Consider the following 24,023-nt stretch of genomic DNA (forward strand, 5'->3'; position numbering starts at 1 on the left):
GGGCACCGAGTTCTCAGTTCCTCCCGGCAGAGAGTGGGAGCCCACCATTTTCACCCTGGTCCTCCAAAGCTGTGCCAAGAGCTTGCAGGGAACAAAAGCTCCCGAGAACAAACCCGAGCAGCTTGCTTAGCCTGGACCGACAAGGGCGGGGCAATTCTGCCTCTGGCAAAGACATTTGGGAACCATGGTAACAGGCCCCTCCCCCAGAAGATCAGCATCTACAGCCAGCAAGCCAAGACCAAGTTTACGGATCAAGGAGAACGGGAGAACTCCAGCGCTAGGGGAATACTGCACATAGAATTCATGGCTTTTTTACCATGATTCATTAGTTTTTCGAAGTTAATTTTTTAACTGTTTTTTGTTTTTGAATTTTTTTCCCTTTTTCAACCAACATCTTTATCAATCCCTTTTTGAAAAATACATTTTTCATTTTTCATTTTTAGAGTCATATTTTATCCCTTCATAGTAGTTACCCTTATTTTTGGCATATATATATATATATAAAAGTTCTTCTCTCTTTAAAATTTTGATATACAGTTTCTTCTAACAGATCAAAATATACCCTAAATCACTAGTGTATGGCTTTGTTCTAGTCTCCTGACTGATCACAGTCTCTCCCATTTTTTTTCTTTTCTTTTTTCTTTTTTTTAAATCTTCTTCTTTCTTCTTTCAAACAACTTCTTATCAATTCCATTTATAAAACCTTTTATAAGTTTCATCTTTACAGTCATCCTCCATCCCTTCATTGTATCAACCCTTATGTTGTACATATAGAAGTCTTTCTTCCTTTAAAATTTTAGGAGGCACTTTTTTCTAACAGACCAAAATACACCCAAAATCTAGTGTGTGGCACTGATCTGTGCACTAGCCTGATCATATTTGATCATATTCTGTTTTTTTTTTTGTTTTGTTCTGTTTTTGTTTGTTTTTATCTTTTTCTTTTTCTTTCTTTTCTCTTTCTTTTTTCTTTCTTTCCCTTTCTTTTCCCCTGGTTTCAGGTCTTTTCTGATTTGTATACAGTATATTTCCTGGGGACGTTGTTAACCTGTTAGCATTTTGTTCTCTCATTTATCTGTTCTCCTCTGGACAAAATGACAAGATGAAAAAAATCACCTCAGCAAAAAGAACCAGAGGTAGTACCATCTGACAGGGACCTACTCAATACAGACATTAGTACGATATCGGACCTAGAGTTCAGAATCATGACTTTAAAGATACTAGCTGGGCTTGAAAAAAGCGTGGAAGTTATTAGAGAAACCCTTTCTGGAGAAATAAAAGAACTAAAATCTAACCAAGTCGAAATCAAAAAGGCTATTAATGAGGTGCAATCAAAAATGGGGGCACTAACTGCTAGGATAAATGAGACAGAAGAGAGATTCAGCGATATAGAAGACCAAATGATGGAAAATAAAGAGGCTGACAAAAAGAGAGAGAAACAACTACAGGGTCATGAGGGCAGAATTCGAGAGATAAGCGATACCATAAGATGAAACAATGTTAGAATAATTGGGATCCCAGAAGAAGAAGAAAGAGAGAGAGGGGCAGAAGGTATACTGGAGGAAATTATAGCAGAGACATTCCTAATGTGGGGAAGGAAACAGGCATCAAAATCCAGGAGGCACAGAGAACCCCTCTCAAAATCAATAATAATAGGTCAACACCCCTACATCTAATAGTAAAACTTACGAATCTCAGAGACAAAGAGAAAATCCTGAAAGCAGCTCGGGAGAAGAGATATGTAACCTACAATGATAGAACAATGAGATTGGCAACAGACCTATCCACAGAGACCTGGCAGGCCAGAAAGGACTGGCATGAGATCTTTAGAGCACTAAACGAGAAAAATATGCAGCCAAGAATACTATATCTAGCAAGGCTGTCATTGAAAATAGAAGGAGAGGTAAAAAGTTTCCAGGACAAACAAAAACTAAAGGAATTTGCAAAAACAAAAGCAGCCCTAAAAGAAATATTGAAAGGGTTCCTCTAAGCAAAGATAGAGCCTAAAAGCAGCATAGATCAGACAGGAACACAGACAATACACAGTCACCGTCACCTTACTGGCAATACAATGGCACTAAATTCATGTTTCAATAGTTACCCTGAATATAAATGGGCTAAATGCCCAAATCAAAAGACACAGGCTATCAGACTGGATTAAAAAAAAGACCTATCAATATGCTGTCTGCAAGAGACTCATTTTGGACCCAAAGACACCCCCAGATTGAAAGTGAGGGGGTGGAAAACAATTTACCATGCTAATGGACGCCAAAAGAAAGCTGGGGTGGCAATCCTTATATCAGACAAACTAGATTTTAAAACAAAGACTGTAATAAGAGATGAGGAAGGACACTATATCCTACTTAAAGGGTCTATCCAACCAGAAGATCTAACAATTGTAAATATCTATGCCCCTAACATGGGAACAGCCACTTTTATAAGGCAATTAATAACAAAAGCAAAGAAACACATTGACAACAATACAATAATAGTGGGGGACTTTAACACTCCCCTGACTGAAATGGACAGATCATCTAAGCAAAAGATCAACAAGGAAATAAAGACTTTAAATGACACACTGGAACAAATGGACTTCACAGACATATTCAGAACATTCCATCCCAAAGCAACGGAATACACATTCTTCTCTAGTGCCCATGGAACATTCTCCAGCAGGGATCACATCCTAGGTCACAAATCAGGTCTCAACCATTACCAAAAGATTGGGATTATTCCTTGCATATTTTCAGACCACAGGGCCTTGAAACTAGAGCTCAATCACAAGAGGAAAGTCGGAAAGAACTCAAATACATGGAGGCTAAAGAGTATCCTACTGAAGAATGAATGGGTCAACCAGGAAATGAAAGAAGAATAAAAAAAATTCACGGAAACCAATGAAAATGAAAACACAACTGTTCGAAATCTTTGGGATACAGCAAAGGCAGTCCTGAGAGGAAAGTATATAGCAATACAAGCCTTTCTCAAAAAACAAGAAAGGTCTCAAATACACAACCTAACCCTACATCTAAAGGAGCTAGAGAAAGAAGAGCAAATAAAGCCTAAACCCAGCAGGAGAAGAGAAATAATCAAGATCAGAGCAGAAATCAATGAAATAGAAACCAAAAGAATAGTAGAACAGATCAACGAAACTAGGAGCTGGTTCTTTGAAAGAATTCACAAGATTGATAAACCGCTGGCCAGACTTATCAAAAAGAAAAGAGAAATGACCCAAATCAACAAAATCATGAATGCGAGAGGAGAGATCACAACCAACACCAAAGAAATACAAACAATGATAAGAACATATTATGAGCAACTCTATGCCAGCAAATTAGATAACCTGGAAAAATGGGTGCATTTCTAGAGATGTATCAACTACCAAAACTGAACCAGGAAGAAATAGAAAACCTGAACAGACCTATAACCACTAAGGAAATTGAAACAGTTATCAAAAATCTCCCAAGAAACAAAAGCCCAGGGCCAGATGGCTTCCCAGGGGAATTCTATCAAACATTTAAAGAAGAATTAATACCTAGTCTCTTGAAACTGTTCCAAAAAATAGAAATGGAAGGAAAACTTCCAAACTCATTTTATGAGGCCACCATTACCTTGATCCCAAAACCAGACAAAGACCCCATCCAAAAGGAGAATTACAGACCAATATCCTTGATGAACATGGATGCAAAAATTCTCACCAAAATACTAGCGAATAGGATCCAACAGTACATTAAAAGGATTATTCACCATGACCAAGTGGGATTTATGCCTGGGCTGCAAGGTTGGTTCAACATCCGCAAATAAATCAACGTGATACAATACATTAACAAAAGAAAGAACAAGACTCATATGATCCTCTCAATAGATGCAGAAAAAGCATTTGACAAAGTACAACATCCTTTCTTGATCAAAACTCTTCAGAGTATAGGGATAGAAGGTACATACCTCAATATCATTAAAGCCATCTACGAAAAACCTACAGCAAATATCATTCTCAATGGGGAAAAGCTGAGAGCTTTTCCCCTAAGGTCAGGAACGCGGCAGGGATGTCCACTCTCACTACTGCTATTCAATATAGTATTAGAAGTCCTAGCCACAGCAATCAGACAACAAAAAGAAATCAAAGGCATCCAAATCGGCAAAGATGAAGTCATACTCTCACTCTTTGCAGGTGATATGATACTGTATGTAGAAAACCCAAAAGACTCCACCCCAAAACTGCTAGAACTCATACAGGAATTCAGTCAAGTAGCAGGCTATAAAATCAATGCACAGAAATCAGTGGCATTCCTATACACCAACAACAAGACAGAAGAGAGACAAATCAAGGAGTCGATCCCATTCACAACTGCACCGAAAACCATAAGATACCTAGGAATAAATTTAACCAAAGAGGCAAAGGATCTGTACTCAGAAAACTATAAAATACTCATGAAAGAAATTGAGGAAGACACAAAGAAATGGAAAAACGTTCCATGCTCATGGATTGGAAGAACCAACATTGTGAAGATGTCAATGCTACCTAGAGCAATCTACACATTCAATGCAATCCCCATCAAAATACCATCCACTTTTTTCAAAGAAATGGAACAAATTATCCTAAAATTTGTAAGGAACCAGAAGAGACCCCGAATAGCCAGAGGAATATTGAAAAAGAAAAGCAAAGCTGGCGGAATCACAATTCCAGACTTCCAGCTATATTACAAAGCTGTCATCATCAAGGCAGTATGGTACTGGCACAAAAACAGACACACAGATCAATGGAACAGAATCGAGAGCCCAGAAATGGACCCTCAACTCTATGGTCAACTCATCTTTGACAAAGCAGGAAAGAATGTCCAATGGAATAAAGACAGTCTCTTCAACAAATGTGTTGGGAAAATTGGACAGCCACATGCAGAAGAATGAAACTGGACCATTTCTTTACACCACACACAAAAACAGACTCCAAATGGTTGAAAGACCTAAACGTGAGACAGGAGTCCATCCAAATCCTGAAGGAGAACACAGGTGGCAACCTCTTCGACCTCAGCTGTAGGAACTTCTTCCTAGAAACATCGCCAAAGGCAAGGGAAGTAAGGGCAAAAATGAAGTATTGGGATTTCATCAAGATAAAAAGCTTTTGCACAGCCAAAGAAGCAGTCCACAAAACCAAAAGACAGCCGACAGAATGGGAGAAAATATTTGCAAATGACATATCAGATAAAGGGCTAGTATCCAAAATCTATAAAGAACTTATCAAACTCAACACCCAAAGAACAAATAATCCAATCAAGAAATGGGCAGAAGACATGAACAGACATTTTTCCAAAGAAGACACCCAAATGGCCAACAGGCACATGAAAAAGTGCTCCACATCGCTCGGCATCAGGGAAATCCAAATCAAAACCTCAATGAGATACCACCTCACACCCGTCCGAATGGCTAAAATTAACAAGTCAGGGAACGACAGATGTTGGCGGGGATGTGGAGAAAGGGGAACCCTCCTACACTGTTGGTGGGAATGCAAGCTGGTGCAACCACTCTGGAAAACAGTATGGAGGTTCCTCAAACAGTTGAAATTAGAGCTACCATTCGATCCAGCAATTGCACTTCTGGGTATTTACCCCAAAGATACAAATGTAGGGACCCGAAGGGGTATGTGCACCCCAATGTTTATAGCAGCAATGTCCACAATAGCCAAACTGTGGAAAGAGCCAAGATGTCCATCGACAGATGAATGGATAAAGAAGAAGTGGTATATATACACAATGGAATATTATGCAGCCATCAAAAGGAATGAGATCTTGCCATTTTCAACGACGTGGATGGAACTGGAGGGTGTTATGCTGAGTGAAATAAGTCAATCAGAGAAAGACATGTATCATATGACCTCACTGATATGAGGAATTCTTAATCTCAGGAACAAACTGAGGGTTGCTGGAGTGGTCGGGGAGGGAGGGATGGGGTGGCTGGGTGATGGACATTGGGGAAGATATGTGCTACGGTGAGCACTGTGAATTGTGTAAGACTGTTGAATCACAGATCCGTACTTCTGAAACAAATAACGCAACATATTTTAAGAAAAAAGAAAAAGAAGAAGATAGCAGGAGATGAAGAATGAAGGGGAGTAAGTCAGAGGGGGAGAGGAACCAGGAGAGATGATGGACTCTGAAAAACAAACTGAGGTTTCTGGAGGGGAGGAGGGTGGGGGGATGGGTTAGCCTGGTGATGGGTATTAAAGAGGGCACATTCTGCATGGAGCACTGGGTGTTATGAACAAACAATGAATCATGGAACAGTACACCAAAACAAATTATGTAATATATGGTGATTAACATAACAATAAAAAATTAAAAAAAAAAGTGGTATTACTTTATGATTAGATTGAGTTGATTTTAAGGCAGGAAACATTCTAGAGATGAAGAGATTCAATGTCCTGTCAGGATATAACAATTCTAAAATCATATACACCTATAATACAGCCTATGATATGGAAAGCAAAAATCAGCAGAACTAAGGGAAATTTTTTTAAGGTTTTTTTTTTTTAATTTATTCATTTGAGACACAGAGATACAGAGAGAGAGAGAGAGCATGAACATGGGGAGAGGCAGAAGGAGAGGGAGAAGCAGGCTTCCCGCTGAGTGAGGAGCCCGATGCGGAGCTCGATCCCAGGATCCTGGGATCATGATCTGAGCCGAAGGCAGAGGCTTAACCATCTGAGCCACCCAGGCGCCCCAGAACTGAGGGAAATTTTAAAATGAAATGCCTCTTGCTCAATAACTGATAATAAAAGAAGACAAGAAATGAGTAAGGAAATAGAAAATTTGAAAAAAAAAAAAGAAACAAAGTTTGAAAGTTTGAACCACATGATTAACAACCTTGACCTAACTGATGTACAGGGAACACTGCACTCACTTCAGTGCAGAACAGACATTTCAAAAGATGGAAAATATTTCATAAAATTGACTATATGCTGGATATATGGTCAAAGGATTAATGCCATGGAGAAAGTGTTTCTAACTTCAGTGAAGTACACTAGAAATCAGCAACCAGAAGGGAACTATATGACTAGAAAATGTCTAAAACAGTTCAAAATAAGGGTCAAAGAAGTAATGACAATGGAAATATTACGTGCTGAATGATAATTAAAATATGATCTATAGAAATTTGTGGGTGTGATAACTTTGTAAAAATTGTGTAGTACCTTCTTTGAGATAAAAAGTAATATTGCTAAAATATATTAAAAACCTAAAAAAAATTCTGTTATTTTTTAAACAAATTTTAGTATCTTGATGAAAGGGAAAATTTTCTAGAAAGATATCCATTAACAGAATTATTCAAGAAAAGGACAAAAACTTGAATTAAATAACCTTAGAAGACATTAAAAAAATGGGAAATATGTCCTCTTCCAAAAAGACCTAGGCCAAGACCATTTGGCATATGAAACATTTTCAAACCTTGAAGGAACAGATAAAGTTTCTATTATGTAAGCTGTTGCAGAAAAATAGAAATGGCATAAATTTTATAATGTTTAAATAATTTTTAAATAAGTAGATATAAAATATTATAAATTTTATTTATTAAATAAGATAATGCTAGCTTCTTTTAAAAAATTAAAAATGTAAAATGGCTCAAATATCATGAAAATTTATTTTTTGGTTACTTTTGCAGCTCCTGTTCCAACAGTAATTCAGAAAAAAGTAAAATTTTGTGGGAAAGACAAAAATGTAATTAACTTAAAATGCCTATCCAGAAAACCCAAGACAACTGAAAAACAGAATAAGGGAGTTCAATAAAGTGGCATTGCACAGAATAACCATTCAAAAATTTGTATCTTGGGGCACCTGGATGACTCAGTTGGTGAGGCATGCAACTCTTGGTCTTGAGGTTCTAAGTTCCAGCCCCACACTGTGTGTAGGGATTACTTAAAAACAAAATCTTCAAAGAAAATTAATATCTTTACTAATAATCAATTAGAAAATATAATGGTTAAAAAAAATCCCATTTCCTATAGCAACAAAACTATAGCATACCTATTCAGACTAACAAATATTTAAGACATGTATGAAGCAAGATACAATTTTCTTGTTCCAAAATACCAACAAACACCTAAATGAATGGAGAAATAAATCATATTCATCTCTCCCAATCTACTCTCTTAATTCAATGCACTTCCAATTAAAAAAAATCCCAATTAAATTTTTATTACCATGGCAAAAATGATTCTAAAGATCACTGAGAAGATCAAAACCAAGAAGTTAAAAAGAAAAAAATTGGGGCGCCTGGGTGGCTCAGTCGGTTAAACATCTGCCTTCAGCTCAGGTCATGATTCCAGGGTCCTGAGATCGGGTCCTGCATTGGCCTCTCTGCTCAGTGAGGAACCTGCTTCTCCCTCTCCCTAGGCCTGCTGCTCCCCCTCTGCTTGTGCTCTGTCTGTCAAATAAATAAATAAAATCTTAAAAAAAAAAAGAAAGAAAAAAAAAGAAAAAAATTAAGGACTTAGCCTACCATGAATGACTGAACCTAGAAATATATGCCTAGAATAATTAAAATAGTAAGGTACTGGCAGAGAGAAAGTGATCAATGGAACAGAGTGGTGGGTCTAGAAACAGATCTGTGTAACTAGATAGAGATTTAGTATAGGATAAAGTTTGTATTTCAAATTAGTGGCAAAAGTGAAGAAGGATAGTTACTAAGTAAATGATGGTGGGACAAGGACAAGTGGTTATCCGTTTGGGGCCCTAACTCATGCATAGACAAGAACAGATTTTGAGTCAACTAAATACATTAATTGGGAAGACCTTCCTGAATGATACAATTAACACAGAAACTCTATAAAGAAAAGGACTGAAAAATTTGATATATAAATATAAATGTCATAAATATCAAAGTTCTTTTTTTTAAAGACTTATTTATTTATTTTCAGAGAGAGTGGGCGGGGGGAGGGGCAAGGCAGAGGGAGAGAGAGAATCCTCAGACTCCCCGTTGAGCATGGGGCCCAGCGTGGGGCTTGGGCCCAGGATCCTAAGATCATGACCTGAGCCAAAACCAAGAGTCGGCAGCTTAACCGACTGAGCCACCCAGGCGCCCCTAAATGTCAAAGTTCTGTAGAACAAATAACTTTGAAGTTAATAGGCTTCACAACTACATTTTACATAAAGCACAAAAAAGACAAAGGAATACCTAAGATCATGACGTGAGCCAAAACTAAGAGTCGGCAGCTTAGCCGACTGAGGCCATGCAGGTGCCCCATCCTTCATGTTGATCTGGATGCTGACACATGAGGATGGTTCAGACTGTAAAATTTCAGAGGGTATATACACTTATGAGTACTTTTCTGTGATAAATTTAGGAAGAGCATGAGGAAATACTGAGAGAGGAGGAACAGAAGAGATCAAGATGAAATTTTACTTTGTATTTTAAATTAATCTGTGTTTTCTATATTCTCAATATAGAAATATAGAATATATTTACTCAATATTTTATTTATTTATTCTATATTTATTCAATAAATATAGAAAACACAGATTAATTTAAAATCAAAAGTAAAATTGAGAAGCATATAGTATTTGCATAATTTTTTTAAAAGTGAAAAATGAAATAAAGGCTACATATACGACATATAACAGTCAAGACTTATGATCCAAGCACAGTCAAGACATTTCTGAAGGCACACCCTACCTGTGAATCTAATATGCTGGAAATATCACGTGCACTGACATTCACTTCATCCAGCTGCAAGCAAAACAAGTTTCTGGCAACCTGGACAAAATCTGAAATGGAATACACTTCAGTAAGAACACAGCATTTAACCTCATCTAAATACATCTTACCTTTTTCTATGCTTCAACTTCTATGAAGTTGAAGCTATGCATTATAACACTTCAAACTTAACTTACTTTTCAGTGGATTACCTTAAAGTAGTATTAACTGATGTGACAGATAAATACAACCTCAAATAAAAAGTGAGCGATAAACCAGTTTTAACTTACCTCAGTTCACTTTGCTGAGGTTAATAAATCAGTCAAGATAACAACAAAGCACATACATATCACAGGCATATCTATTTCTGCAACTCTTTTATCATGAGCAAGAACTTTCTCTGAAGCATAGGACAATGTTGTGACTTACAGCTTTTCTAGCTCGAGCCGGAGGTTTAATAATAATAATAGCAGGAGCTAATGTTTATATAACAGCCTCTGTGTTAGGCACAATGCTTTGCTATTCTATCCTCCCAATAATTTTCTGAGGCAGGTCCTCCTATACTCTCCATTCTACATACCGCAGCTAAGACAAGTGAGCTGCCAAACTTCCCATGGCTACATGGCAAGTAAGTAGCAGAGCAGAATTCCATTTAAGGTCTGACTCCAAGGCATATACTCTTAGCAACTGTTAATTAAGACTGCCTAATGCTGGAGTGCCTGGGTGGCTCAGTCAGTTAAGTAGACACCCTAGGCTCAGGTCATGATCCCAGGGTCCTGGGATTGAGTCCTGCATAGGGCTCCCTGCTCAGCAGGGAGCCTGCTTTTCCCTTTCCCTCTACTGCTTTCCCTGCTTGTGCTCGCTCTCTGTCAAATAAATAAATAAAATCTTAACAACAACAAAAAAGACTGCCTGATGCTGGCTAGCAAACTCTAAGCTTCTTCAAACATGAGTGTGACCCAATTCATCTATGTATCTTCAAATTTTTAAATTTTAGCTATTATATTTTTATTTCCAAAGATCCTTTTCTGTATTCTCTGATGGTTCCTATTCTACAATATCCTATTCTTTATTTCTTGGATGCCTTATCTTTGCTGACCTTTTCAAAGATGTTCATTTGTTGAGAGAACTTCAGATTTGTCTGAAGTTCTCTCCTGCTTTTGCATTATTCCTCCTTTTTCAGGGTCCTTGTTTTTTTCTTTGTCAGTTTTGGGCTCTTATATTTTATGTTGGAGAATTTCTCCAAATGTCTGGTGACCCATGGCTATTAAGTTCATATTTAAGAAGAATCACCACCAAGATACTGATTGGAAATTTTGTGTACATAAATTGCCTTGTCATCTGGTTTCACTACAGAGCAATCAGGGGTCCAACTGACATTTTGGGGCAGCTTCTTCAGTGAGAATCTTACAACCTCTTGCCTATAGAGTATGAACATGACTGCAAGGTTCACCGAGCAATCTGGGTGTGCGTTGTGATAACTAACCACGCACTCCTCCAAATTCCCTGACTGCTGGCAACTATAGGTTCAGAAGCTCTCCGGTTTAATTTCTCAAGAGAATACACTTCTTTCTTTGTAGGTATAAGGGACTGTTATATTCTGGCTGCTTGAGAGGGGGCAGGTAACAGCCTAGATAAAAACTTCTTATACAGATTTCTAACAACCCTATTTGAAATGCCCCGCCTACACCCAGCCTTCAGAAATACCTGATACTTTTAATTCTTAAGCCTTTTCAGCTTGTTTCCCATTGTGTTTCCCCCATCACTTTAGACACTTGGGCTTTTTTGCCTCCACTCACTAATTCATTTACTCTCCTCATCCATATTCTATCCTTATATATCATGGTTTGGGTTAATACACGCAATTCTGTTTTTTTGTTCTCCTTACTATTTGGGGTGATTTTCAAAAGCAGAGGAAAGCAAATGTATATTTTCTCCATCACTGTGAAACTAAAAAGTGAATTTCTTTAGCAATACAAATCCTTTAAAAATGATACAATGTTAAAAAAAATAAAAATGATACAATGTTGCATTTATTGTATAAGAAAAAAATTAAATACTGAACGCTATCAACTATATAAAAAACTGTTATATTCAAACATCACTAGTGGCAGAATAAATGCATATGTAAAATGTCTCTTGAAAACAACTTATCAATACCTATCAAAAGTTTAAACCACTTGTGGGAATTTATCCTAAGAAAAAGAAGGAAAAAAAACTACGATGTTAAACACAGACTTATTTATAGTATCAGTCATGAGAAACCATCAAAATTCCCCAAAGTAGAAAGGCTTAATATTATAGTACATCAACTAAGTATGTCAATACTATGCTAACTTTAATAAGAATTATACAGCATCATAAAAATATTTATTCTGTCATATTAGCCGGAAAAAAGTATGAAATTTCACAGCACTGGAATTAGAACTTTTATATTTTATATTGTTTCTTTTGTTATTACTAAAGAAATACTTATGCAATAAATAAAAAACAAAAAAGTAGGATAGAATGATGATATTTTAGAGCTGGAAGATGCCAGGGAAGTCTCCTTTCTGCTGACCAGCCAGGCTGGTAATTCTAGAAGACATTTTAGGGTACTGATTAAGAAACTTGAAATAGATGTGGTCTTATTTTTCCCCTCCCTCCTTCCAAAGAAGACGCACTCCTAGTGAAAATAGGTCACCATAACTCTCCCACCAAGTTTCTGTGATGACACAACACGATAAAACTTAATATTACCTCCAAAAGACACTGTCCCCTTTGGGTCTACTTGCACTTGCTGCCTCAGGGCTTGATGTTGTTCCTTTGTGGGCTGAATTCCAAGATAATCTAAAGCCTGGAAGGAAAAGAACTCATGTGAAGTAATGTTTCAAATCTCCAAAGAATAAAACTTTTCATTATAACTTTAATTTACAACCCAGTGAAAAGAATCAATATCAGGAACAGGGACCAGAATTACATGCCCAGAGAAAGTCTGTTGACTATTTATGGATTAATTTTCTATAAAATATTAGCTTCCTGATTCTACTACCACCTCAGATTTTTTGTGGTTTCTTTTTTTTTTCTTTTTTGCAAGACCAGCACTTTGGCTGAGGCCAAATTTATAAGCATAGCCCTAGAATCAAAACTTAATTTCTTAGTTTAAAATATGTGATATGGCAGAAGAAAGAATAGCAAGGAAATTCTATTAGATCAGATTAAACATTAATTTCTATAAGTAGCACTACAAAGCACAGATATTTTGTTAATATATGTGAGACCAAAACTAAACTTGATAGGAATTGGGTTAAACACGAAATATTCTAATTTTAGCTTATTTATGGCAGGCTTACACAAATAGTAAAATAGAAAGCTTTCTCTGGAACCCGCCTCTCTTCCTCTTTTGTTTTTCTTTTCTCTACCTTCTTTTAGTACCCGTAGCAGATTAAAAATTCAGAGATGGCTTGTTGTATTCCTATGTTCATTTTCTTTCTGTTCTTGAATAACAGAACCACAAATTTTAGCTAGAAACACTGCCATCCAGCTAAAAGGTATTTCCCAGCCCACTTTGGGGCTTGAAGCCATGGGACTGACTATGTACTGGCCAAGGATATTGAAGGTGAATATCTGGGACGGCTTTCAAAAGTAAGTGTAGGCTATTCTTGTTTTTTTCTTTCTCTCTTTGGGCTTAATTTAAAAAGAAAAAAGATGGAAGGAAGGAGGGGTGGGAAGAAGGAAGGACGAAAGGAGAGAATACCAGAATTCAAGTAGTCATCTTGGTTCATAAGCTACTTCAATAAAGATGATGGAGCAGAAAGATAGAGCATGTGTCCCTGACACAGTAGAGCTCCCATGCCAGCCCTGGATTACATATTTTAAGGCTTCTTTTTGGTGTGAAAGAAATAAATTTCTAATGGAAACCACTGTTATTTTAGGTTCTCCAGTTATATATAGCAAAACCTAATCTGAATAGCAAAACCTGACTGGATGGCCTATTACTGGATTCTGGCAAGAATGTATTTTGTGTCAATACCATCAAAACTAAAAAGTAGGTAAAGTTCAATATTGGTAATTGTTCCTTATAAATTTCTCCCTCCTTTGCAATCTGCTCATTTATCATTTCATTCACCAAATATTCATTTAGTGCTTACTATTTCAAGCACTACACTATGCAAAGGGAACACAAAGAAGATACAGCTACCCACAAACAGTTATGGTCCCTAGGGTGAGAACAGCATGTAAATAAGTGTAACTAGTGCAATATGTAATTTAATACAAGTGTGTATAGGATATACCGAGGCAAAAACATACCAGTTAATGTATAGGTGGCCAGGCACAGTGAGAAGAGGAGACAGGAGAATGGAGATTAGGAAAGATTCATAGATTCATTAAAGAGTGATTCTAGAGCCTAGCTAAGCATCATCTGCCTGCTCTGTCTACACCGTCATAAGTATTTGCCTGTATAATGTGGAATAATTGCTCTTAACTTTTGGTGTTCTTTCCCTTTGGTTATAAAAATGTTCCAAACACACACACACACACACACACACACACACACACACACACACACACACAGAATAATACAAAGAACATCCATGTACTCAAATATTCATTGGTATTTGCTTGAAATTATATATATTTTTAAGAAATAAACATTACAGACTTGGTTGAAAGTTTTCTCTATTGTTCCTCGGCAGGAACCACTATCCTAAGGTTGGTGTATGCTTCCTGTCCATGATCTGATACCATTACTACGTGTATTCCCTAATGTTATGTACTCCTGTGCACTTAAAATTTTACATCAATAGTATACTACAAACATTATTATATATAAATTTACAAATTATTTATTCACAAATTATTTTTATTTTTACCTCAGTGTTATGATTTCATAATTGCTCAATATTCTTGTCTGTGAAACTAGTTGACTTAACTTTAAATGGTATCCCACTGTATGAATGCAAATTCTACATCCTCTGATGGGCTTTTATCGTTACTCCAACTTATTTTTTTATTACAAATAATTACACATATTTCCTTGTATGGAGGTGTGAAAATTTCTCTACAGTATATTCCTAGAAGAAATGCTGAATCATATGTATTGTATGTATATATTGTCACTTTAGATATTGTAAAATTACTCTCCAAACTGGTTGTAGCAACTTACACACACCAGTAGCATATAAGATCTATTTTTGTCCATTCTTAAGAGCATTTGTTGTTTTCACACTTTAAATTTTGTCAATATGTTGAATATGAACTGGACGTTGTTTGTTAAATTCCCTTAGTTACAAGTGAGATTAAAGTTCTTTTACATGTTTATTAGTGATGTTTTTGACTCACAAATCACTTAGCAATATGTTTTAAATTTTCACAGACAGTTTTGAGAAGTATTTTTTTGCTAGTGATTACTAATTTGGTGGCATCCTCCCAAATATGAAAACAAAAAAATGTCTCTAGACATTGCCAAATGTCCCCTGAGGCCAAAAAAAAAAAAAAAAAGCACCCCCATCCTTGAGAACTACTGCTCCAGAGACAAGCACTATTAATAGTTTGGTGTATAATTTTCTAAATTTTTTCTATGAATATAGCACCTAAATAGTAAATATACATAGATTATGTATTTATTTACAATAATTATACTATATGGTATTATATGTTTTTAAAATATTATCAATATATCATAGCTTTCTATTCTGTACATTTTTGCATCTTTTGCATGCTTTTCAAAACTGATGTAATAGTGCCTTAGCATTCAAGTATATATACTTCAAATTTTGAACATAACAAAACATTATAAAAGTCCCTTTTGAGCTTTTCCCAAGAGGTGATACCTGTCATACATTTGGTTTAATATTCCTGAGTATTTTATTATATAATATTTGACATATGCTAAAAACAAATATGTAACAGATATACATGTTTTAAAGCAGGACAATAAAATAAAAATTCCATGAATCCATTTAAGAATTACAATAGTGCTGAATTCATGTCACATACTCCTGTCCTACTCAAGAGGTAACCTAACCACTACTACTGAAATGTGGGATTATTATTCCCATAAAACTAATTTTAAGATGGTTGGTCACATACATAGGTATCCCTAATGTGTTATTTTGTTTTGCTATGTTTTAGCTTCATAAAAATGCTGCAGATAGTCAGAATTCTGAAACTTGCTTTTTTTCACCCTACAGTATGGTCTCATCATTCATCTGTATTGTTATATGCTATTGTAACATCAGCACATTCACTTCCACTGATAAATACCTGATTAGATGAATATGTCACAATTTATTCATCTATCCTCCAGCACACTGGGGTTTTCTGCTTACTGGCAATGCAACAATGAACATTCTTGTACACATCTACTCTAGCACATGGTTACAATTTTTTTTAAAGATTTTATTTATTTATTTGAGAGAGAGAGAATGAGAGACAGAGAGCACGAGAGGGAAGAGGGTCAGAGGGAGAAGCAAACTCCCTGCTGAGCAGGGAGCCTGATGTCGGACTCGATCCCGGGACTCCACGATCATGACCTGAGCCGAAGGCAGTCGCTTAACCAACTGAGCCACTCAGGCGCCCTCGGTACAATTTTCTTTAGGGTGCATACTCAGGAGAAGTACTGGTGGGTCTTTTCTGATTGACTGTAGGACTTTTAAAAATATTTTGGATAGTAATATTTTATATGTTATGTGTATTACAAATATTTTCTCCCAGTTTTTAGCATAACTTTTTACTTTTTCATATTCTTTTTATGGAGTTCTTTAAGGACAGTTCCCAGGCATGTTTGCATACCATTATTTCATGTTTTTATAAATATATATGATGGGGCATCTGCGTGGCTCAGTCGGTTAAGCATCCAACACTTGATTTCGGCTCAGGTCATGATCTCAGGGTTGTGAGATCAAGTTCCGTGCTTGGCGTGGAGCCTGCTTAAGATTCTCTCTCTCTCTTTCTCTCTGCCCCTCCTGCTCCTCTTTCTCAAAAAAAAAAAAAAAGCATATAAATGATAAACTTGAAATTTAGAACAGATTGTCTTTTGGGGAGAGGGAGAGGTGTATATGATCAAGAAGAAACACATAGGCAATGTCAAAAATTCTGATTCTTAGCTGGGTGGTGGTACAGGTATGTTTATTATTCTTTAAACTGTACATGTACAATATAATCATTCTGTGTATGACTGATGTTTTCATAGAAATAAAAACAATTTCACAAAAGTAATGCAAACAAAACACCTGTCACAGAAGGTATGTAATATGTGACTATTATTATACTAAGTAATAATAAAATTATAAAATGCAATCAGCTACAATGGAACTTGATCTGGAGTCACACTTAAGAAATTTACTCTAGATGAATACAGCATGTCAGTGAGGTAAACTCATAAATTTAAATGGGAAATAATTTATTTTTGGTCAAAAAACAAGTTCCAAAAATTTCTTGAATAATTAACATCATCTTTTAACCTTAATCAAAATGCAAATTTTTTAATTGGACAAATAAATGTCCTTAACTCTTTCTAATGTCTGAATGATGAATTTTAAAAATGTCACTTCTTTACAATATTTGTCACATACTTCCTAACCTAATACAAAGAACATCTCATTAACTGTAATCAGACACAGGGCATGTCATTGCTCACTACACCTTTCTTCAAATGTTACAGAAATGGCAAGAGGTAAAGTAAATATCAGCGAAATGGCATCTGTATCCCAAAGCATCTTTCTCAGGTACAAAAATACAGATAGAAGAGAAGTACAATAATTCTTGGTCTTTAAGCCAACTAATAAACTGTATACCTATTTGCTGTGTTTACAAAGCCTACTTACAAGTTTAACATTAGGATTAAATGAGTACTCGTAAAAATGCTTTAAAAAATACAGCACTGTAAATAACTATGGTAAAATTATTTTAAAATATCTGTATATTAAATCATCTTCAGAGTATTCATAGAAAGAGGCAATCCATTTTTCAACAAGGAATTGCCAAATAAGTAGTTGAATATTCCAGTATATCCTGATACAAAATTGTCTACTTAGCCTAGTAAAACATAGAGGATTTCATGAAGACAATGCCACACACACACACACACACACACACACACACACACGTCTTGACAGGTAATTTCCTTCAGTAAATTCTAACTTCTCTGTCTTTCTTAAAAACTGTACTGAGTAGGCTAATTACTTAATAACCTCATGATTAGTGAACACCTTTTCCTTGTGAAATCTTATTATAACACAAATTTCCTAGATGCTATATGCAATATATTTATAGAATATAAAGGAAAAAGATAATTTTATTTCATTTTAAATATTTGATCACATTGGCCTTATGTGTTACTGAATAGTAAATATGTTAAAAATATAATGGATAATAAAATTGAATCTTTCTACAAAGTAGCAACTGAAATAGGACCTGTTTCAAATAGAATAATACAAATATAATTACATTATTATATAACCAAACAAAAAAGGGAGAGAAGCTTAGCAAATATTTGGGAAGATAGGAGCTAATTTGGATTTTGGAAAAAAAAATTCTTATTAAATAAGATGCTGTTTCATACTCTAAAAACAAAGAATGCTCTACTAAATAAAGTCACTAAATATACTTTGAATAAAAGTGAGAGATGAGTTAACACAGAATGTGGGTTGCCTTTGCTGTAAAACTGCCATTTTATTTTTCCAGAAAAATAATTTGTTTAGGCTAAAAGGAGGACCAAACCCTGGAAATTCTGATTCAATAGTCAAACAACCCAAATTTCTTAGAATCAATACAAATTTAGATGATTTTCATATCTAAGACAATTAATTAGATTTTTAAAAAAATCATGTGCTAGGAAAACTTAAATCGAATAAAGAAACAAAGGCTGCCAAATAAAGTCATCAGCTGGATAACTTTCTCCTTACGCAGAGAAATAGTATTAAATCTTGGATGTTTAGAAACGTGTATTAAAAGCAATGTCATTAAAATACAATAACTTATTTATTTTTTAGATATTTATAGATGTTTTTATATCTTAAATATTCTTTTTTTTAAAAAAATACTAATATTAACTGATTGTAAACCTTGGCATCAGCCAGAACTTACATTTTAGCCACCAATAAAAAGAGAGTACAAGTTAGCAAAAGAGACTCAGGATTTTGAAAATCTAAAGGCAGTATCTAAGTACCTAATTCATAAGAAAGCTTAATGAGGTGTTTAAATAGTGGTAGGTGTACTAGATATTGTCGTGAAGAAACTTTATCTTGTTGTCAAAACAAAATACACAAAAAACTGTACAGCACCACAAAATGATATTAAGTGCTACAGATGTGAAAATAAGGCAATACTGGCTCAAACTATAATAGTTAGCAAAATCTGGACACAGGGATTGGAATTGAGTTAGGATGTGAACACTGGGTAAGATTCAAATTGACTCTGGAAAAAGTATTTGGTATAGGACCATGCATGCAAATGTATGAATATGGGAATAAATGCAATGTGTATGTACTGTGCATTTTCAACTCTCCCTAAAATGTAAAAAAATCATTATCCACGAAAACTGATAGGAAAGTAGAGGCTGTGGAGTACAGTAACTATATCCATTTTTATATTTAAAAGAAGACAGCACATTTTTGCTGTGAGTTCCCAGGTCACCTGATAGGAAAAGCTCTAAAACGCTTTTCTAATTTTAATTCTTCCTTTTTAATAACCTTATGTTTCTTCTACATACAGAAGCTCTCAATACTTCACTCTCCCCAGAACTAATTTTTGGTGCCTCTTAGTACATTGCTACCATCTTCTTTATATTTAGTGAGGACCTGACTATTTTGTTCTTTAGGATTTAGTTTCCTTGTGCTTTTTAAAAAGTTGAATAATCTGAGTATTACCTCCTTCCACTTACTGCTATTCCACATACTTGGTCATAATTCATTCCCTGTTTCCTTTGATTTACATTGTGAAACATCACATTTGTTTTTATTTTTACACAGGAGGAAACTGATTAATTTGGTGTCAATTTAGGTTCCAGACGGTTTTTCTATTTTCTTCTAGTGAGTTGGCTGCTCAACTCAAACATAAATAATTAAAACTCAAACTGCCATTCAATTGCAAATAAGTAATTCTCCAAGAAAGTAATAGCTCCAGTTCTTCCTTTATCCTCTCAAAGAATGAGAATACTTCCTTACTGTTGTTTTATAGAAGAAAAATGGAAATTTAAAGTATTTACCATTTCCAGTTTCTCTGCCTTAAGGCGAACAGAGGGATTTAGGGAAATCTTCTTTCCTTGTGGTCCATAATTATCAGTCCATGCAGGGGCAATATCTAAGAGACAACAGGGTGCACGTTAATTGGAAATTTAATTGGAATAGAACTTTTCATTTGACAGGATATGTTCTGGGCTCCTGCTGTTCAAATATAATTCTGGCTAATCAGTTGGCAGTTTTCACTTTTGTTTTCATGATTTTTTTTCTTTAAATCTAAAATGTATTATATAAATCAGCTTCACTTGAGCACTAAAAGATATAAAAAGAATGGCCAATTATGTATTAAATCCCATGGAAATATTAATTTAAAAGACAAACATACATCCTACCACTACCCCATCATCACAATGCCTTACTAATTGTAAAGTGAAGTCTTTTTTCTTCCAAAGTAAGTAAAATCATGTTAGGAATGCAAAAAGATTGTGATATGTCTTTGGCAAAAGTGGTTTTGTTACATGAGTTCTGTAGGTACTATGGAAAAACTCATAAACGCAAACTGTTTCAAGTTTGCACATAAAGTATGATACAGACTAGGAACTTCTGGAATCCAAAATCCCATTTCTTACTTTACATTAAGGTTATATTTCAAGGAGCATAGAGGGACTTCCAAGAGTTGAGTTTCATACACCCCTCACCCACCCCAACACCTTCTTAATCTACACTGATTATTCAGATGAGCCTTTGTCCTTGCTGCATGAATAAGAGACCAAATGCCACAAGGGATTAGACCTTGAAAAATTATTTGTTTTAATATGCCAAAGTTTGTAAAACAAATTCCTGTAATTCATGTCAATCCTTCTATATAAATTGTCACTATTCTAAATACACTTCTAAATGGTATTTTACTAGTTCTACATAGAAACAAGAGGAAGAGAAAAAACTTTTTGAAATGTCACATCTTTATGCAGTGTTTTAATTTTTTTTTAATTTCTCAGAGCATCTGTCTCTAAGTACAAAATGATTTGCATTCTCTTTCTTAAGAACATAAGAAGCGCATATGAAAATAAATAGTCTTCCTCTAAACCTTTAACACATCCTTAACATTCTATGTAAAATCTTGAATATAGCTTATAGGTGTCAAGATCATAAAAAAAAATGGTTACTGACTTTTAGCTTCAAATGGAATCAAACCTTGAAAAAGAGTGATTTTAGTATAATAGAATTTTTACAATTCTGATAAAAGCATCAAAGTCTCTTTTGTCATCATGATACCTAATTGTTAGCCATGAGACAAAAAATAGTGTGTATATATATATTTTTTTTTTCTTTTTTTCTCTTAAGAGAAATTCTGTGCCAAACCTACAGTGTGGCACAAAAGATCAGCATGGAGTAGAGTGGTATAGAAGACCAAAGAGCAGGGAAGTCAAACTTTATTTTTCATTTTTAATGTCTGGATTTGCAAGGCTTGTCAATGACCTTCAGCTTGGTGCCTGACCTGCACTTAAGGAATGAGAGCACTACTAGGTTGTACCCAAGCTAGCTTATTCATGATTTCACACCAATAATCCTACTCCTGGGAGTGAATTACTCAATTCAAGTGTAAGTATGTGGAAGGGCTAGAGGATGGGAGGGACAGGGAGGAAGAGGGACACACACAGAGCATCCGCACACACTGAGACATGCATTCTCACTTATGTATTCCTACACCTAAGCATAAAAATTTGCTATGTGTAACAGTGGAAATAACAGCAGATCAGCTCTTATTTACGCTTACTTTTAGCCAGGCAATGCACTAAGTACTTCATATAGATAAGCTCATTAAGCTTTACTATAGCCATAATGACATAGGTGTTATTATTCCCATCCCAAAGATGGAGAGATCAAGGCCCAAAAAGGTAAAGAAACTAGCCTATGATCACATAGCTAGTAAGTGACCATGTCAGGATTCTAGTCTTTTGTAACTCACAAAGCCATTATTCCTAAATGTTGTCAGTATCTTTCATCATGTTTTCTCATCTGTAAAGTAGTTAGAATAAAATAGTGCACCTTACAGGAACTGTAAAGGTAAAATAAAGAATCATAGAAAACTACTATGAACACTTATAGAATATTGTTTGTGTTTAAGTAGGCTCCATGCCCAGTGTGGAGCCCAACACGGGGCGACCCTGAGATAAAGACCTGAGCTGAGACTGAAAGTCATATGCTTAACCCCCGAGCCACCCATGCACCCCTAGAATATTGTCAATATTAACAAAGAGACATATTTAAACAGGAGATTTAATGTAAATTTACACTAGCCCCCCCATTTAACAATACGCAATCATGGCTTAACAAAATCTCACTTTCTTTCAGCCAACCTTCTCCTAAACCTATACCTTTGAGCCAAAACCTTAGGAGGATTTGTGCATAAATCCGGGAAGCTTTGGTGATTCAGAGTAGCTTGACCTGAAAAGCTGCTCATAGACAGGCAGCTTTCCCCATTTGCTGGTGACATCTCTCAATTCTGGCCTCAAGCTCTTGATTTGCTCCTTTCTGGGGAGTGAGGATTTTCAAAGTATAGCTTATTATTCTCTTGGATCTTCTCTCCTATTCCTCTTTTTAGGGGAAAAAAGGCAATGTTTTAAGAGGGCAGGATCAAAACCATTTTATACCATGAACCCTCCATGGATATTTTCCCCCCATCACTCTTTTGTTTCATTTATAAAACCTTAGTGTGGGAGGATTACAGTTTGTGTTCTGGTAAAGTTAAAGTAATGATAATATTTCTTCATGCAATAATTCTTGACTTATTTTTTTAGGAATGTCTTTAGCATGCTTTTAGCTCATTTACAAGCTCATGTGTTAGTTAGCTTATAGCAATAGTAAACGACTCTGAGTTCTGAAATAAGAAATTCATATAATAGTTTTTAAAAACATGTTCAAGTATTATGTGGATTTTTAAAATTCTAACCAGTTTTACACTTTGGAATAATTTTGAGATGGGAACATGGGTAGATTTGCTTCAATTCAGTTTTTTTATTGAGGTTAACATTAAAACTTGTTTACATTTTTCGAATAAATACCAACTAGCTAGAGGAGTTTAGATGTGGCAGTTAAGGATCTAATTTAGGAACAATCTATAATTAAGTGCTTATAACAGAAAAACCATACGGTATATAAGCTACTTAGAGATAATTTAGAGTTGATTTTTTTCCACCCTCCCCAAAAATATCTGGCCTACTACACTTATGTGAAAATAAAAAAATAGGACTGACTCAATGCTAACACTACTCTAGAAAAATGTTCTATTTTAATTGTATTTTAATATTTACTTTTCATACAGCTCACTCAAATATATTTTCATTAAATCATTTTCTATTACAAAATATAGCACTGTTTCTTTTAGTCACTGATGTGAACTTACCTCATTTTATTCATTATTCTGGGATCTCTTTACTCTAATCAGATCTGCCTCCTAGGGTCACCTGACATCTAGCTCATCCTTTCTTCTGTGCTTTTGCTCATGGTGCTTCCTTCACTTAGGAAGATCTCCTTCATCTGTCAATTGATGTTTACCACTTCTTTCAAGATCTGGATGATGTCTGATCTTTGCTAAGAAATTTCTGCATGTTGTGACAAATTCTTTACTATGTACTAATTTGGGGGGCAGGGGAGGATGCAAAATTGAATTAAAGTATGGGAACTTTTGTTTCTGCTCTAAAATAATCCCCTGAAATATTATTTGAACTACACTCTAGTCAGTGGGTTCTGTAACATTAATAATAATAACAAAATTTACTGAGCTTATGCTACGTACCAATTACAATGCTAAGTGCTTGATATGCATCACATTTAATATGCATAAAGACCCATGACACAACTATTTCAAGGTTACACAGCTAGTAAGTTGGAAGTAAAGAAATGAACCTCTACATTTGCATTCAGAGCCTGTGCCCTCACTACACCACACTCAGGCCACTTCTTTCCTTATCCACTTTGTTCATGTCTTCATACTATCTGTGACAAGATAGTATGTTCCTTTGAGTACAGAAACCACCCACACCCTGCCCTAGTTAACACAGAACACCACAAACTGTAGTTATTCAATAAAATAAACACAAACATATATGTTTTCTAATCTGAATAATGAAGGTTTTTTTTTAACCCCATGTTTTATTTCACCATAGACTATTAAGAATC

General features: G+C 35.3%; 1 protein-coding gene across 3 annotated transcripts in view; it reads right to left on the reverse strand.

Moving 5' to 3' along the window:
- The window catches only part of STXBP4 (syntaxin binding protein 4), a 226,608-nt gene that overhangs the window by 164,666 nt on the left and 37,919 nt on the right, over positions 1–24,023 (reverse strand). For all 3 annotated transcript variants that reach the window (XM_073883697.1, XM_073883698.1, XM_025859411.2), the window contains exons 8-10: positions 19,868–19,962; positions 12,418–12,514; positions 9,658–9,749 (exon numbers count right to left, since the gene is read on the reverse strand). In XM_073883697.1, the coding sequence (XP_073739798.1) occupies positions 9,658–9,749; positions 12,418–12,514; positions 19,868–19,962 (284 nt within the window). The remainder of the gene's footprint in view (positions 1–9,657; positions 9,750–12,417; positions 12,515–19,867; positions 19,963–24,023) is intronic.

The sequence above is a fragment of the Callorhinus ursinus genome, unplaced genomic scaffold (genome assembly GCF_003265705.2).
Source record: "Callorhinus ursinus isolate GAN/ISIS: 27379988/994484 unplaced genomic scaffold, GSC_fseal_2.0 scaffold52, whole genome shotgun sequence".
Taxonomy (NCBI): domain Eukaryota; kingdom Metazoa; phylum Chordata; class Mammalia; order Carnivora; family Otariidae; genus Callorhinus; species Callorhinus ursinus.